Genomic DNA, 18,380 nt, shown 5'->3' on the forward strand with positions numbered 1-18,380 from the left:
TAGCACAAATACACTACATGCATCTGGTGCATGTGTAAAAATCGACTTGCCATCACTTGCTAGTTTAAGGTGAACAAGGCATATGATCGCATATGATGCCACCATTTTTTGCCATACATTTCCCTAGTTTCTAGAAATCCAACACAAACAAAACATGTATCTCAACATTTAGAGAAACTTTTGAATAATGTCACCATCTGTCACATAACCTGATCTTTGGTGATTAATGAGAAGTCCATGTGGTTCTACAACTTCACAATGACTCACAGGGAGGTCAATTTTGATGTTTATTTAAGTCACAAGTTGCTCCTTGGCCAATAAAAGGTTAACTAATACCCCATACATTGTTTGTCATATGTGGTGACTTGGAAGCCTTTAAAATCTGTAACTAATGGGGACACACCTCCACTTCTGGCCGTTGCATAATAATTGAAACATGAATCGTATATATGTACAACTTACCACATATACTTGAGCCACCTATCATGACAGCTTAGTTTTAGGGAGGATTGAATTGAAGATTGTATTTGATCTCTTCAGAGAATGAGGTGCACTATGTACATGATCCACTCTATTATTTCTTTAGCGAAGCCTGTGAGCAGAAAATGGCAATTCTCTCATCTCATAGTGAGACGTGAAACTGATCTCTTTATGTATGCCGAAAAGACCCAAAAACTCATTTGGGGTAAACTAGCCTGACATGTTTAGGCTGACTTGCTTATGTCGGCCAGCAGCAGTTCTGTGACTCACTGGTCATTGTGAAACACTGATGTCTTTTGAAAGTGACGGAGCCAGATCGTTAGAATACATTTAATGTGATGCCGTAAAAAAAGCATATCTTAAACCTTTTTGCAGCCCAGAATTTAGCTTTGACACTCACAAGGATCTCCAGCTATATGTGGAGTCAAAACCTGCCTCGAGGCACAATCAGAGTTGAGTTCTGGATACCATGGTAAGTCTTCCATATTAGATTTTCATAGTCTGATCTTTGGTCAAATGTTGTTTTATTTCAGGAGCTGATTACCACCTTGTACATTGGCTTTTTGGGCCTGATCTTTTCCTCCTACTTTGTCTACCTGGCGGAGAAAGATGCTGTAGATGAGGAGGGCAAAACGGGCTTCTCCAGCTACGCCGATGCCCTCTGGTGGGGTGTGGTAAGGCAACTAAAAGAGAAGACAAATACTTTGTACAAAAGAAAGTCCCTCACTGATGCTGGGCATATATCCTTGTGCCCTTTTTTAAATATTGTTCAAAATGCATATATTAGTGGGATCCTTGAATGCCACATGAATTTGCAAATTTCGCTTGCAAATTTAAAAGGCTACAAAACATGCACGTCAAATGAGATTCTTCTCAATAAAGAGCTGAAACCAATTATCTGTACAATGCCCACTCGAGTCCTAGCTGGGAAACGGAGATGGCTGACCACCCTGGGTGGACTTATTATTTCTCCCCCTTGTGTTTTTATTCTCCTCATTGGATAGCATGCATGTGTTGCTGTAACACTTGACACAGAGACAGGTGTGTTTATGTTTTTCGTGCGTGGAGCTGGATTTGCCCATTCTCCTCTGTGTGGAGGCTCAGCTTTCCAGAGCAGTTAATTAAACATTTGAATTGAAAGCGCAGAGTAATGAGAAACCTATGGCAGCCTTGTGCAGGGGATCAGTATGCCACAAAGAGACGGGTAATAAACCATTCACCTCTGGGATCTTTGACTCAAAGAACTTTTAGAGCACCAACATAAAGTGTCAGTTCCCTTAATTAAAACTTTAATTGCGGGATTGCTACCTTTATGTAACGAGGGTTAGAGCGGTCACGCCGCTTCTAACTGCTTCGTGGAAGCGGTTATTTGTGTTGCTTTGTTCACAATGCAAAAAAAGGAGAAAAGAAAAGAATTGCGCTCGAGGATTTGCACCTTTTTTGTGTTCCCGAGACTGTAAACTCGAGTGTAACGATTTCTTTTCTCACCAGTTTAGTAAGCTTTTGCTCAGCTCTTGTGCATGCGTCTGCTGAAATGCGATTGCACTGATTGGAGCTAAGCTCTCGCTCTCACGGAGTATTCCTTCGCTTGGCATGATTTTCACATTCGGATGTGCAGGTGCACGGCGCAGCTGGAGGACAAGCCAATGCCATGATTCATATCCCCTTCTCTACCTCCCTCCCTCACCTTCTCTGTTCTTTGTCTTTTTTTTCAGTTGATGGTTAGGTAATGGGGCTTTTATTCAAAGAGCGACTTTGCCAATCTCACTGGCGATAAAAAGGCAAACTGGCATGTTTGTAGATACAGGAATGGTGCACATGTAGAAATAACTGGGTGTGATCACACATATAGAATGCACACAACCTTTCACGTAAGCCTGTATGAGTGATAGGTCTGGGACCTTTTTGTAGGCACGATGTGGTTCTTGCCCCTAAACCCTACATACTGAATGAAATGGGTGTTTTTGAGCAGACCAGTCCACTCTGATGTCAGGAGGACATTGTTTAGTCATCGGATTTGTGGATGAGGGATTAAATCCCCCACCACTCCACTCACTCCCAACATACACCCACCCTCCCTTCCCACCTCTGCTCCTTCTTCTTTTTCTTTTTTCTTTGGCTCTCAAAGCTCTTTAAAGAATCTCACCTTACATCAGCCTCTTTGTATTAGTGCTCAGCGGCAGCTCACGCGCCGATACCCCGCAGGCACTCACAGTAAGCTAAAGTGTGTACTGAATGTGTCACAATTGGCTCTGCTTTCAGAATGGGTGTACATGCAAATGCAAGAGGTATTTGTTTTTCCTCCTCACCCTAGCAAATTCCTACACTCACTGGGGATTAGTGGTTGGGAATCTTATTCCCTTTGAGGAGCAAGAGCCTCAAATGCCCCAGCCATCGCTGACAGTGGTGGAGCAAATCCAGGTCGGCTGATGAACTTTTTCTTTATCGTCTAATTCCCCTTATAGACTGCAGGGGTAAAGCCTCGAGGGCTCCTCATTGACTGACATTTTCATTACACTGGCAGTTTATTAAAAAAAAAAGAGTGTGATCTTTAATGTTGAAATAGGAATTCAGTACAAATCTACAAAGAAAAACCCCCAAAGCTATTGAATTAAAAGCGTTGACAGTTATTCTTTAACCCTGACACCTCGAAACACTGTAATTACACTGCATAAGATGTGATATCATTTATTACACTCTTTGTTTCTTGCCTCATCTGTGAAGGGCTTTGGTCACTGTGTGATTTTTATTTTTATTTTTTTCTTAGAATAGAGCTATCATATGCAAGTGTACGTACACTTTATATATCATAAGAGGCACCTCATCCACTCTTTGTCTTTAGGTCACCGTCACCACAATCGGCTATGGAGACAAAATTCCTCAAACCTGGATAGGAAAGGCCATCGCCTCCTGCTTCAGTGTCTTCGCTATCTCCTTCTTCGCTCTACCTGCTGTAAATAAAGTTTTCAGTTTAATTCATATGAAATCCACGAGTTCAGCTTTAAGGAGATCATTTTTTTTAATGTTTCATTTATACCAAACCTTATTACAACATGTTCGGATCAAGCTTGCTCTTTTTCAGTTTATTCACTCTTGTCTTTGATGTGTCATTGAAGACTATATACTGAGCAAACCTAATGATAAAAAATGTATTATTTATTCTGGGAGATTTTGTATATACTTTCCTTAATTCTACAGTAAAAGTTCACTTTTTCATATTCTTGCAGTCTGGACAGTAAAAAAGTAAAATGTATTTCTCTTTGATCAGGGTATCCTGGGTTCAGGTTTTGCCCTGAAAGTCCAACAGAAGCAGAGGCAGAAACACTTCAATAGACAGATCCCTGCTGCAGTTGCCCTTATCCAGGTAAATCCCGAACTCCCAGTGTTAGAAATGCATTTTTCATTGGTAAAAAACAAACAAACACTGGAAAGCACTGAATGTATCAGTGTTTGTGCAGAATATTTGCAGGGTCTTTATCTTACGATATAAAGCGTCTTAAGGCGACTGTTGTTATGATGTCATGCTATACAAATAAAATTGAAACTGAATTGAGAATGTTTTGATTACGCTTCTAATAAATCAAGCTTTTCTTTAAGTTGCCTGGGCAACACGTATGCTGACAGGTTATTGCAGGAGCCTGGGTTTGATGCCACATCGGGTTGTTTCCTCCATGTGGTTTCTTTGTTCTCTTTCCCGCCTTTCCTGTTGTAAAAAGAAAAAGGATAAATGCCCCCAGAAGCAATTTTGAAATGATCATATGTTTTATGCTATAAAGCAAAAATTAATTTATATGATTAAAGAATGATAAAATAATCAGTACACATACTCAAGTTTTAATAATCAAATCATTACAAACTGGGTCAGATACAGTAATTTAGTGGAAGACAAATGTCCTCTGTGCCTGGCATAAATAGATGAAATTAAATATACACTCCTTTAAATTTAAGTCCTGATATCATTAATAAAAACAGCATAAAGGAAAGTAACATTGTTCAGTTAAAGCTTATTCACAATAGATGCCAGTTAGCTTCAGTCGAGGCCTTTGCTAGCACTGCAAAGGCCCGCTGGCCTGTCCAGGGTGGAACCTGCCCAACTGGCAGCTGTGGGATGAATCTCCACGAGCCTCTACAGCCAGATTTCTTAAACTGCACAGGACAACAGGCCAGTGGTGGCCTTGGATAAAACTTAGTGAGGCCAACATTACAAACACTAAAAAGTAAAGACTAAACATGTTACAAATAGTGACTGAAGTGACCTTTAAAAAAAAAGTGTACATTTTTGCTGAATAGAATAAGGCAAGTATAGCTAATGAAGGATTTATAGCTGAGGTGTTCGCATAACCTTTAAATTAATTTCAGACCATATCATCATAACTATAATGGAGAGTTTTCCATCCACAGGCTGGGGTGTTTTAAATGTAATTCAGTTTTACAGAAATATTTCACTGACCAACGCGTCTGTGGTTTGTCCTGTATTGCCTTTCTTAGACACTGTGGAGGTGCTATGCAGCGGAGAAACCAAACGGCTCTGCAGCTACGTGGAAAATGTACGTCCTGACTCCAGAGGGCGTTGCTGCCGCAGAATCTGACAGAAGGAAACGGAACTTTTCGGTAATCGCTTACCTTTACTGAAGCCAAAGCTGTTGAATAGTTATGTAGATTTTTCCGTTGTGATTGATTTGCTTTTCTCAAAAGGCATTTAAGGCAAGCCTTTAAACGCTAAGCATGTCTTTGTGGGGGGAAAAGGTACCAGTCTTGTGATGTCCTGCTTTGAATCCAGCCTGACCTTTTCCCCCCGCATCTGAATCCTTTTCTTTCTTATCAATTGCGTATTGTGTCTCTTGACTTTGATCTATACAAAACAGGCTGCGAACCCCACCCTGAAAATATCGTGACGGTGTGTTTGATCATTCCCGTGTGGCGTTGTCTGACTTTGGAATTCTGATAAGAATTTTTAAAGTTTCTCAAAAATTAGATTTTTTTTTTTTTGACATAACAATTTAACCCTTTGAACTCAAAATGCCAGCATATGGACTGTACTTGCTGACAGTGCAGTTGGAAAAAGCCGTTAGACTGCGATACCCTGATTTGCATACGTGTGGCCCACACTCCATTGTCTCCTTGTGTAGTTCACCTTCTGCAACAATATTAGCTATATTGCTCCAAAAGCCGTACAGAATAAAAGGGGAGGCCAAGTTCCCACAAACAAACACACACATGTAAGGACACAATGCGCACAAAACACAAATACACACAGACACACACACAACAGCCCCTTTTCCCCTTAAAGGCCTGACTCCACCAGGATGACTCGAGGCCTTTGTCTCTCCTGGACAAAGACTCAGTCAGTTGAGATGATGTCACCACCGCCTTTCTCGTGGGAGTAAACCTTTGTCTAGTAGAACAACAACAAAAAAATCTTTGTGTAGCATTGAACCCACATGCATTCGGGAGAATGAAGGCTTCTTCCGCTCTTTTCTGTTGCAGCATGTGACTTTCTTCTCTGTCTTTCCTCCCTCTCCCCTTTCTCTCTTTCGAGATCCCTGCTTTTTTTTCTCCATCTCCCTGTTGAGCACATTTTATTTTGCTCTTTTCCTTTTTCATCCCGGCTCTTCCTGTCTCCTCTCTCTGAGAATTTTTACCTTTCTGTTTTTTGTTGTTGTTTTTTCGCTTCCTTGCTAACAGTTTTTTCCCCTCTCACTCTCCTTCCCGTGTCCGTTACTTTAGATTTCTATATCTCAACCCTGCTGTTAGCTGCACATTCTCTTTACGGTTTGTCTTTTTTTTCTCTTTAGTCTTTCAACACCCAACAAAGCTTCCCGCTCTCCTAATGACTGCTTCAAACATTTGGATTCAACTGTTGGCTACTTGGGAAATGCCAAATTCTGATGCACTGAGTCCAAATAATTTAGTTTGTATAAAAGGCCATGTCAGTAATGTTGATGTGGGTCAGTTGGTCTGTGGAATGGACTTGGGCACCAATTAGGTTCTCACAAACTCACTGACTCACATAAAATTTAGCTCTTCACTCAACTGTGATTAAACAGGTATCACTTATCTCGTTTGTACCCAAGAATCAGTACCCAAGAAGGAATTAATTAGGGCAATGATGCATAACAACAATGGCTTAAATATAAGGCTGTGTTGATGACATTATTTCCGTGGCATTATTTTGGTCCATTGTCGAAAAAGCATTTCAGCATACAGCGTGAACCACATGTCAAAACTGTTGCAATTCTTTAAATACTTTTTAGAAATGCAGTTACCATTGTTTCTTTCTCATTTCCTGCTTGTTCTCTTCTGTCCGTCAGAAAAAGTTGAACAAGAGGAGAACGAAGTGCCGAGGAAATGGTTCTATGGGTGGTGGTTCAGAGAGAGCTGTGTCGATCCCCCAGATCACCTATGATCACATTGATGACTCTGAGGAGAAGAAGGATGTCTCGTTTTTCCGTGAAGAGCCAAGGGGAACTGTGGAAGGTAATATACTTAGAGGACCACGTGTCTTGTGTTACTGTAATGTGCACTGACAAATTTAATTCATTTCAAATAGACATCACGGGTTATTGTCACTCCCTAATTTTTGATCTTCACTCTGTGCAGCAAGGTTTTTCTAAGAAAAATGGCTAACCTCTGTAAAATGCCTTTCTTCCAAGAAATCGGTCTAAAATCTGTGAGCTAGCCAAGATAACACGTGAAGACTCAGCGCCTCGTTTTGATTACTCTTTGATCAGACTGTCTCAGTTTTGGATCTCTTAACAGGGGAATTTTTGTTTTAAGCCTAACACCTCAGACTGCTGTTCTGAGAAGGTGTTTAGAAGAATTGCATTTAATATCTTGTGAAGCCATATTTGCTCCGCAGCCAACTTGGAATAAAGTTGAGTCATGCAGAGAACATTTGATAATGTGGATAAATACAATAATAAAGCTCTCCTTAATGCAATTTTGTTTGATGAAATGATGCGTGCTGAGAATTGCAAAGTGATTTCAGGACTTTCAAGTGGCCAAAATAACACCATGAAGACTGTTATTATTTATGATACTTATGGTAGTTTAGAGCTATTAACTGTTGGAATGGTCCAGCTTATTTTGAATAGCTGTGATAATAAATATTGTAAATAAAATGTTGCATGCAAATGAATGCAATCTGATATTGCCATGTTGCTGTTGCTCCTATGCTATCATAATGATGTTAATTCAGGGTCAGCATTACAACTAGCCAGTGATGTTGTCTGAGCGTTTAGATAACATTTAATTAACAGGTAGCCAAGAAGTTATCTAATGCTTTTATAAACAAGAAAACTAATATGAGTAACCTAAATTTCACCAACAGCAAACATAACTTGATAATATATTTATTATATTGTATAAATTAATAAATAAAACACTTAAAATGTTTACTATTTCTTCCAGAAATTAGACTTACTGGCTGGCCACAAAATTATATCACAACAATGTGATTGCTCCATTTCAATTCTGACCCTGGACCAACATTTTCATGAAGATGCAGGAACATGATGCAGGAAGACTCTACTAGCCTTAAGGTTTATGTTTATCTTAACGCTAGTAGAGTTGCCATAAAAGTAATGCACATCATGAGGACTGACTGCCGCTCAGCAGTCGTTCCTCATGATGTGCATTGCTTTTATGGCAGCATTTGTGGCCAGCTAGTAAGTAATTGCACTCTGCACGAGAAAAGAACATGTTAAATAATGTTAAATCATAACAGTCATCTCATTGTTCATAATTGTGAAGTTTTGTATTGGTAGTGCTAAAAAGTAGTGGTCATCATCATCATCATATTGTGTCTTCTAGAGCCTGTTGCTTCCAAAAGATAACAACTTGGTGCTCTCAGTTCATAAACCAAATTTCAAAATTTCATTAGGGATTATTAAATTATTCTGATTCTGATAAACTGTGACCGTTAGCTAGTTAGCGACCTAACATGTGGGTGGTTTATGCCAGGCCTGTTGTGCTTTAAAAAAAAAATCTTTATGTTGTGGTGACTTGAACAAAATTCTATCGCCAATACAAATTTTAAATTTATACAACATACGTTTAGCGTGCCGTGAAACAAACTCAAATGGAGAACGTAACATTGCATTCACAGGGAAGAAGCTCGAAACAGTTTGGATTTATCGTAAATCTTTAAAAAAACAAAACAAAAAACCCCAAACAAAACATCTAGATGCTAACAATCACTGAATATGTAACAGTTTTTGTGTAAAGTTTCGTTTAGATTTGCCTAACCGTCAAGGAGGAGATAGAGTAGATGCGTGAATATATAGATACCTGTATATGTGCTACAATCATTATAGAAGGAGGTTTATCTGAGCAGCACTAGTTCCTTTTTTTCACATAGTAAACAGGGGCTCTATCCTGATCCCTTTAGAGCCAAGATGGCTGCCAGGTGTAAGCCATATGGAAGCCATTACAGCTTCAGTGGTGATTAGAGGTCATGGTTACAAGCTCTTTACTGCTTCACTTGTCCCCCGCGCTGGCCACAGAAATTCACAGTGGGCTTAAATGGAAAAATCTTTAAAACGCCAGCTTGTCAGCAAGTTACAAGTGGGAATTTGTTGTAATGCCAGTTGCATTTTAGTAATTCCTTGGTCATACCAAAGCCATTATTATTCATTATTCACATAGTGAAAAATCTGGCCTGGCAGCACCCAGTTCATTGCAGCCCAGTTCATATCAATAGAGACGTCTACTTTAAATGCAGGTCTACAGACACAGTTTATGATTGATAATTAGTTAAAGAGAGAAGTGGTTTAGCTTCCTGTGTTAAAAGCCAACCCCACTAAATGAACTGACCCAGACGCCAGGTTAATAAATGCACTTTATGAGTTTTTCCTGTCAAAGCACGGAATCTTAAAAGGAGCTGGAGTGACATAAACTTGACATAAAGGCGAGACCATTGCTAGAAGAACAAACTGCACAGAGGAAAACATACGTAGTTGTCTGCTTAATTAGGTGGATCTCAGATAATGAAGGAAAACATATGGCTGCACGTATGCGGGGATTAAAAGCAACCAAATCAAAGTTGATATTAAACAAGTTATTTAAGAAATTCTGTTTAGCATCCATCCACATATTTACACATAGCCAAGCAGATTTACAGGCCAGTAAGCATTTAAATGTTTTGCATACTCTGTGTAAACAATAAATAATACTAAATAGATACACATGAAAGACTGCAAGACTATGGAGTGGAAAACGGAATTGGAACAAGTTATGGATGACATAAAACCATTGAAAGAAGCCGAAGTCTGCAGCCTGCTGTCACTAATTATAACGTCTGAGTTTAAGCAGCACGGCACTGTATGATCTCTGCCTCAGATCCACCCATAAAACAGACATCTGCAATGTCAACTGTCTAAACCAGGGCTGTTTTATTGTTTTAACCGACACTCTTTCAACTTGGCACCGGGCTGGATTTCTTAAAAATAATTTACCCGCAGTCATTCAGTAGTTGTTGCTAAGAAATGTCACCAATCACTGAGGCGTCTTGATGATCCTAAGTGAAAACAGTGTTGAAAGAACTGTGTATACACGCATTAACATTTACAGCACTGAAGAACTTAAATTATAAATTTATACTCATGCTTTCTGGAAAGTTGGTCAATTTCACTTTGATGGTTTATTGCTGTTGCCGCTATGGGGGTATCTCTTCCCACAAGTGAAATGCTTAGCAGCAGGAACTAAATTTACAGGGTAACATTGCCTTCTAGTAATAATGCACATTTGCAGCTGTATCTGGCTTACTTTTAACACAAGTTACTCATTTTTCATGAAAGGAAAAGATGAAGGTGTGAAAAATAGTTGAAAACATAGTCAGATTGTGCATTTTCTTGTTGTTTTTTATAGGAATCACCAGGATGCTCAGGCAATCAGGTGAGTATACCACCAGATCATTTCATCTCATATGTCATAATGTCTACAAAGTGCTTTAAGCAAGCTGGTTCAGTGGTTGATGCCACCATATCTGAAGTTTCCGTTGTGTAATCTTTTACATTACAGTGCTGAATTTAAAAAAAAAGTCACATTATGTTCATTATTTCTTTAGAAACCAACCAAAAAAAAACTGAGCACATGCAATAAATATCACTGCACTGTAACCAGTAGCACCTTTCACCGGCTAAATAGTGCTTTTTCTTCCACTCGCCTGTGTTAATCATTAGCTAGCCTGTCTATGTAATGTGGCCCAGACAGTATTTTAATTAGACTTGCTGGCTGGCTGAGCCTTTGTGCTCAGCTAGACCAAACCAGAGCCAAGCAGAGAGACTGGGCCCGTGTTGACCCGCCTGTTTTCTTTACTGGGTGCCCTGCCAACATCATGGGCGAGGAACGGGGCTGGACAGGGGCCTTGGGGACCGTGGGGACCCAGACTGGGACGCTGAAAAGCGGCAGGGAGGGAGCGGGGTTGTGGAGTTGATAAGCTACCATTGTGGAGCTCTAGTGGTTAGAACTAAACTGGTCATTGTTTGATTTAGTCAGTGTCCAGCTTATCGCTCCACTTATCTGTCTGGCCCCACCCGAGTCCCCGTCTGTGAGAATCTCTCTATGGATCGGCTGCACTTTTCACCCTGTTTCTATTGCAATCTAGTTTCTGCACTCCGCTCTCCCTTTCTCCTTTTCCTGTGGACCACGGCCTTCACCGAAAACATTCAGAATGACGGAGCAGATTAACCAGATTGTGAATAAACCCCTGTCTTGTTTTCATGGCCAATAAGCCCGTTAATGTCTTCTTCAGTGATGTGAAGTTGCTGTTAAAAGTGGCTCTGGGTAGAATCTATTCCTCTCACTTCTCTCCACTCCCTCTCTCTGGCTATCTCTGCTTCCACGTCGGACAATGTCAAACAAACTCGATGATGGAACACAAGAGAGGTTGAATGCCTTTTGCTTGAATTGGAATGGTCATTCTGTTCTTGGACGAAGATTTGCCTCTCCATTCTTTATCACAATAGAGGCTCGGTGGTTTGGAGGAGAGGCACGTCAAACTCTGCTGACAGCCTGACTGCAGGTCAAGACCCTGCTACACATGATGTTCTGTGCTGTTGTTTTTGCCTGCACCAGCAGCCAGCTGGCTAGACTGCTGAAACAGAGTACTGCAATTTCAGCTTCTCGTTATGTTGTTTCTCTTATACATTTTCTTTTCCTACTAGCTGGTCTGTGACAATTATTTCAAACAAATTGCAACATGTTTGATTGATTTATTGAACCTGTATTAATACTGTACACTCTCACAAAAAGTGTTTTTGCATCCTTTTCTAAAGTTCATTCAGAACTGCAACGCCTTTGCTGTACTGTAGCAAGTATGCTCTTGAAATGCCATTAAATGCATGATGAGTGTGTTTATTTCTTATATTCTCAAGTCTCATTTTTACCCCCTTTCTTCTGTTTTTCTCCCTTCCCCTTCTGGTTTAATAAATTTTCATGGCTTCAGGCCCTCCTCAACATTCTTGGTCATCTTTCACTCTGAGCTGTCCTGCCTCTCCAGGTACCTTTCAGTTTTTTCAGTTTTCTCACCCCTTCGTATCTCTGCCTTAAATCATCTCACAATGCTGTGCGTCTCATATTGTAATGAAATCTGACAATGAAATCTTACATCATACATTTTCCGATCAACCCACGAGGTACTTTTATTACTGTGTGACTGTGTGACGCATACTAGAACTCACAGACATCTTCACACTCTACAGCCACTCACAACTTTAAAACCTTTAAAAAAAAAAAACCTTTTCACTCGACCCATTTAAAAACATCCCTTTTGTATTAGTTAACTGTATATAAAATTGTATCTGGAAATGTAGTTGCTGTCCTATCACACTCCCCTAACCCCTACCTGGTCATGGCAGATGGCTCCGCCCCTCCCTGAGCCTGGTTCTGCTGGAGGTTTCTTCCTGTTAAAAGGGAGTTTTTCCTTCCCACTGACACCAAGTGCTTGCTCATAGGTGGTTGTCTGATTCTTTTCTCTCTATTTTTCTGGATATAAAGCACCTTGAGTCGTATTTTGTACTATAGAAATAAAACTGAAATGAATTAAATTGAATTGAAATGTTATATTTCTGTCGTTGCAGTGAAGAGGAGTCCTAATAACAGCACGTCCATCGATATCTCCCGAGCCAACAGCTTAACCGATGAGCTAGACGACATGAGCGAGGATATTCCACTGCCTGTGGTAACTGACAAAACTCAGTAAGTCCCAGAGAGCTTCGCCTCCTTCTTTTCTTAAGGCCCCATTTTCTTCTCATCCATCACCCAGCTCTGACCTTTATTCACTGATCTATATTATACTGATTTTCCTACTGGTCATTCAGCTGAAAGGCCTTTTGTCAAAACAGAGAGCCCCTCTAGCTGCTTTCTAAATGTATTTGTTTTTTCCCAACTCCCTTGAGGGTTAAAGAGACTCAACGGCCATATCAGGTACGTAGTGGTGTAAAGAGGATTATCCCTTTAGTCTTGTGAGAAATGTCAAAGAGATCCTTCTCAGCTGATTACATAACACGTTATGGAGCAGCCGGCTTGTCGTCACATGCCCTCAGCAGAAGAGAATTCACTGATGTTGTTTGCTGGTCCAATGTGTGTTCAAGTGTTCAAAAGCGGGAAGGTTTTGCACAGATATATCAGTAGGGTGTGTTCTAAATAAGTCTTAAATAAGTGAAGCATCATTACCTCCAGATTGGTGTTTACCTGCTGCATTGAGAAGTAATACAGAGTCCCTAAAGACTAAACTCTGGAGGCTGGAGGCTTAAAAGATTATGGGCGGTAAAAAGGTTGATTCCTACTTTAACCTCCTAGGACCCTGCGTCCACATATGTGGATATCACATTTTGGGTTATTTAGACCAAAATACTCAATTTTGCTCTACAAGGGCCTGATATCCGCTTACTAGGACATTATACTGCTACTGTTCTATTGAAAATTTAAACTAATATCCTCATATGTGGCTCTCATTTTTCTTAGAAACAAAAAATAGGTAAAAAACAAACAAATCTGGTAGTTCTTTGTTTTTACATTCGTCAGGTCCCAATCAGCCCAAATATCAAAGAGAAATTGAAAATGCATGCCGTGGAAGTGTTCGGGTCGTAGGAGGCTAAATATGTAGACAGGCCAAAGTGTGCATTTCTCAAAGTGATCGCCAGCATTTTTTAATGCAGAATTAAGAGCTTGTGTACTGTAAACATGTAGTAATTTTAATTGTACTGCACTGAGGCACTTGTATGGTTTTGTCCTTGGAGTGAAAACCCCCCCAGCTTCAAGTGTCTTAGGGCGTTTTCACACCTACAGTTTATTAACTGTGGTCCAAATCAGTTGATGATTTGAGTTGTCGAGTTGTAGCGTCCTCCTGCTGTTTGGTTTCTTTTCACAGAGAAAACACCAAGTGAACCAAAATGTGACAATCTCACCATGCAAGAACTTTCATTGGGTGTTTTGGCCAACTAAAGTAAGTACAGGAAGAAGGTGCTGTGTTCTGCATCAAGTGGAAAATGTAGAGAATTTACTCCTGGCTACAGGAAGGCGATTGGCTCAGATTTTCACTGTACACCTGGTAGTTGGGTTGAAACTAAATCCCAATCTCAACATAAAGGAACTCTGGAGTTCATTTGGAACCGGACCGCCTCAAAAGGGTGTTGGTGAGGTTGCTTTGCTCCTTACACAAGTGCTGTTGCCCTTTTTACATCTGCACAAACAAACCACATCATGGTTGGAAAATGAAGTTCCATCTAATGAACTAAATACCTCAGATGTGAAAATGCTCTAAGTAAGGTGTTGGACAACCATGTGTCACAAGAACAGCTTCACTGACTGTTGGCAGTGATTTTCCAAGTCTCTGATTTGTAGTTTGAAGGTGTTGGTGGAGAGTGTTGTCATCCAGAATCTGCTGTTAAGTGTTCAAATTGGTTGAGATGGTGATGGGTTAGTGGTGTTATTGATATTCTGGAAGAAACCGGAATAAGTTCTGAATAGGCGTTCTTCAGTCTGCTATGGCTCTGCGAAACACATCCATCACTCACTGCCATATCTGGCTTGCCTGCTTTTTTTGTTCTCCTTTCTCTGCTCTCTGGAAACCTAAAAGCTTTGTGCACTTCTGTAGATGGAAACCATACAACAATATCCATCAAGTTCTAATTCGAGTTCAGCATATCTGAGACGTAATAAAATCCGCTTCACCCACAGTTGAAGCCAATTCTGGTTCTTAATTGAACTTTAACAAAACCAATTTCAATAGCAAGTTGCACAAGAATGCTTCCACTGTTTCTCTTGCAGGCTTTTCCCTTGCTTGTTTGTGGCATTGGTCCAGGATTGTTCCTCCATAAAGCACTTGAATTCCACTGACTCTCCTGCTGTTTTTCTTCATCTCTTTCTTTTCTTTGTTTTTCTTTTCTTAACCTCGTCATCCCTCCATGCTCCCCTGATCTTATCTGCTGGTCAGAGGGACGCTGTGGAAAATGTAAGATTTTGCAAGTAAAGTCTCCAAAACTAACTAAACCCCTATTTATCATTTGATGTGTAAAAATGTGATAACGTAAAACATATATTTTTATGATAAAAGTATCTGGAACTCTTGGAACAGAAAGGAGCTCATCTTGTTAGTACATGCTGTGTTGATTGTTCATTGCTGTTTTCTAGTGTAGAATAGATTGACACCATTATTATATGATCAGTGGAAACAAGACAGGTGTGCCCATGTATAGTGACAGGCTGAGTGCTAACTACAGATACCATATTAATTAACTGTTAAAATGACGCACTCTGAATCCAAAGAGCTTTTACAGAAGTGTTCAGGTGTATGTTTAAAAAACAAAAACGAATATGCAAAGAAACTTTATTTATAACTTACATGAACTTAATCTTTCCTGTTTTTTTGCAATTATCTATTGTAACACATAGGGAACATTATGGTATACTACAACATTATTAGCCTCACTATAAAATTTCAAGTTTGTGTCAAAACATTTTAAAGGTACTTGATGATGTGTTTTAACTTTGTAATGCTCAAAACTTGTAAAATCAAGTTAAAACTGAGGGTTTTCTTCCAATTTACACACAGTAGAAAAACGTGAATGAGGGTTTAAGCTGTCACTTGAGAAAGCATCATGCTGAAAACAAAACAAATCTCGTTAGACTTGAGAAAAAGAATTGCTGACAAAGGAGGAGGTAGATATATAAAGTTATCACGTTGTTTCCAAGTGAAATTCAAAGAGAGCAACACAGCCTGGCAGAGGCAGCAAGCAAAATATTTCAAAGATTGTAAAGAAATCTAGTGAGAAATGTGTCTAAAGACTCTGGAACAACTGCTAGTGACTTATCTAAGTCAGAAATTGGAGTCTCAAAGAAGTTAATCGCTAGAATCCTGCACAGGAATGGACTGAGACCAAGAAAAACTCAAGAAGCACAGACACCTTTAAGCCACACTGAAGTATGCTGAGGACAACCTGGACTGGAAGTGCATCCTTTGATCAGATGACACAAAACTAGAGCTCTTTGGCCACAGAGACGCTGCTTATGTTTGGAGAAAGAAGGGAAAGGCCTACAACCACAAGAACTCCATCCCCACAGTGAAACAGTGCTGGGAATATTAAGCCGTGGGGACACTTCAGTATGTCTGGAACTAGGAATCTCAACAAGGTAGAAGGAATAATGAGGACAGAAGGTTGTGTGAAGACTTTATAAGAAAACCTCAAGCAGCAAAACTCAGTCTGAGTCATCGCTTTGTTTTCCAACACCACCACGACAACTCAAAACATACGTCGCTCCTGGTGATGAACCACCTCCAGTAGTTCAATGCGAAAGTTATTCTGGATGTTTTTCAGAAATAGTTGAATTTACTTTGCACACAGAAACTAAATTAAGCATCCCAATAGCCAAACTAGTATGTTTGTAAAAGCTTTGTTAAAAACTTCTTGCTCTATTTAACTGCACTTGGGAAATACTTAAATGAATCTGATAAAAATCTGGACTTCCTTAGTGACAGCTATGTTTATCTGCGTCTGTTTATCTTCCACATGCTCTTTTTTTTTTGCCTTACGTGTGTTTGTGCGTGACAGTTTGCGTGTGGGTGTGAGACCCTTTGAGTGTGTGAGAGTGAGCTCCAGAGACGGACAGTAATTTGTTTTCATTTGTATCCATCTCTGCTGTGCCCATAACTTTCAGCTGTAACAGCCAAGCTCATATTTGGGCCTCGCTGGGCACTCCCATAGCAGCGGGTTTGTTTTGCCCCTGGTGTCACGCCACCAAGGACAGCACTGTCATTTGCCATCCTTATCTGGATTTCTGCAGCTACTAGATCCACCCTTTCTGCCCTGGGCGAATTGCGTGCGCCCACGCTATATCAGTTTTCTGTTACTTTATATTCTGAAATGTTTTGGACTTCCTTCCACAGCTTCCAGCTGTAATGTGAGTTTGACTCTTTCTGTAGTGACGGTTGCCACTTGTTCATTCATTCTACATTTCTGGTATCTCTATCGCTTTAATTCTTCAGCGACAGCAGCGGCTGGAACATTCCACTGTTTGTTTGGCTTCACTAAAGCAGACTACCCCCAAAATGTGCATGCATGTATGTTTATTCACATGTGAGAGAGAGAGAGAGACATCAATACAGCTGGCTGTGATGTCTCTGGGCTTCTGAAGAGGAAGTGGTGCGGGGCAGCGTCCGCACGCAATCATGTCTTTGTTCCTCTGAACCCCAGACATGCACAAGCTCACTGTTGTTACGTCACTGCTGTTTGCCCTGTTTGTTTCAAAGCGTCTCACTGTGATTCTTTTATAGGTTGCATGAAATAAGTTTTTTTTTTTTTTGTTAAAAGGAACACAAAGTGAAGAAACGCAGACATTAAATGCACTTGTTTCACAGTCATCACTCTTCCTTTTTTTTTAAAAACATGTCCTTTGCTCTTTGTTTACCTATCCTCCTGCAAATGAGACTTGGTTTTGGTACGATTCAAGCAAACACTTGTTTCCGTGGATTGTGTACACGCATGTGAGAACCTAGTGGCTTAGTGGTTTTGATGTGATGTGCTGTGTGTGTACTCACGTACTGTCGCGCACTCTGATTTTGTAAATTTGTGAGATTTAGTGGTTGGCTGTTTAATGAAATCATAACAAACCCCAGCAGGGCTGCTGATCCTAAACCCAACCCCGCAGCAGATTGACATTTACCCTCTTGGAGAATGAGTAAATGTTTCCAAGTACACTTCTTAGCCCCTAAACAGAGGAAGGCCTTGTTTAGCTGATTGCAGTGATTGTGTCCTCTCTCCCCCTGGTTTCTGCTCTAATTTACTTGTTTCTTTCTGTTCTCCTTGACTCTTTCCAGCCTCTCCGTGTACCCAATAACTCCCCTAGTTGCAGTGCCAGATCTAGAATCTGTGTCGTCTTGTGACCTGAGGCTGTCACCCCTTTTCCCTTCCGGGTGTGGCCTCCTACTCCTTTCAGACCTGTAAAAGTCAGCATGGGCCACCTGCAGGCAGATCTTAATTAGTTCCTCTCTCACAAACTAAGACGAGAGAAACAATGCCACTGCAGCACCACAGGAGGGTTTGAAGGCACAGATGCACATGCATCACGGCCTGCTCTCTTCAAGTAGGGGCCTCTCGCTCCTTAGGAACCAGCGTCTTTTGTGCAGCTCTCCGAACAAATTGACTTTTTGTCCGTGTGGCCTCAGTATCCCAGTCTTGTCTACTGTACTCTGATACTGACGGCATGATTTCCAACATATGGTACTCAGTCAAGAGGGGAAAAATCTCCAATGCATTGCTGTCTGTCTTTTTAAACACTGAGTAATGTCACTCCCCCCCCCCCCCCCCCTCCCCCCTTCACCATTCTCCTCAACTGTTTGCTTCAAAACATGTGTAGGCCAGGTAGTTTTATGGGACCTTATGTAAGATTCAACAGTGAAT

At 40.5% G+C, this 18,380-nt stretch overlaps 1 protein-coding gene across 1 annotated transcript in view; it reads left to right on the top strand.

The window, feature by feature from the left end:
* Window positions 1-18,380, top strand: part of kcnq1.2 (potassium voltage-gated channel, KQT-like subfamily, member 1.2) — a 177,654-nt gene that overhangs the window by 22,292 nt on the left and 136,982 nt on the right. The window contains exons 6-13 of the mRNA XM_085462380.1: window positions 1,014-1,154; window positions 3,323-3,433; window positions 3,749-3,844; window positions 4,969-5,091; window positions 6,792-6,957; window positions 10,348-10,374; window positions 11,927-11,980; window positions 12,561-12,678. Of these exons, the coding sequence (XP_085318506.1) occupies window positions 1,014-1,154; window positions 3,323-3,433; window positions 3,749-3,844; window positions 4,969-5,091; window positions 6,792-6,957; window positions 10,348-10,374; window positions 11,927-11,980; window positions 12,561-12,678 (836 nt within the window). The remainder of the gene's footprint in view (window positions 1-1,013; window positions 1,155-3,322; window positions 3,434-3,748; window positions 3,845-4,968; window positions 5,092-6,791; window positions 6,958-10,347; window positions 10,375-11,926; window positions 11,981-12,560; window positions 12,679-18,380) is intronic.

Source organism: Copadichromis virginalis, linkage group LG7 (genome assembly GCF_057382275.1).
Source record: "Copadichromis virginalis isolate Kocher_CV1m ecotype Utaka linkage group LG7, C_Virginalis_male_GT1.1, whole genome shotgun sequence".
Classification (NCBI taxonomy): domain Eukaryota; kingdom Metazoa; phylum Chordata; class Actinopteri; order Cichliformes; family Cichlidae; genus Copadichromis; species Copadichromis virginalis.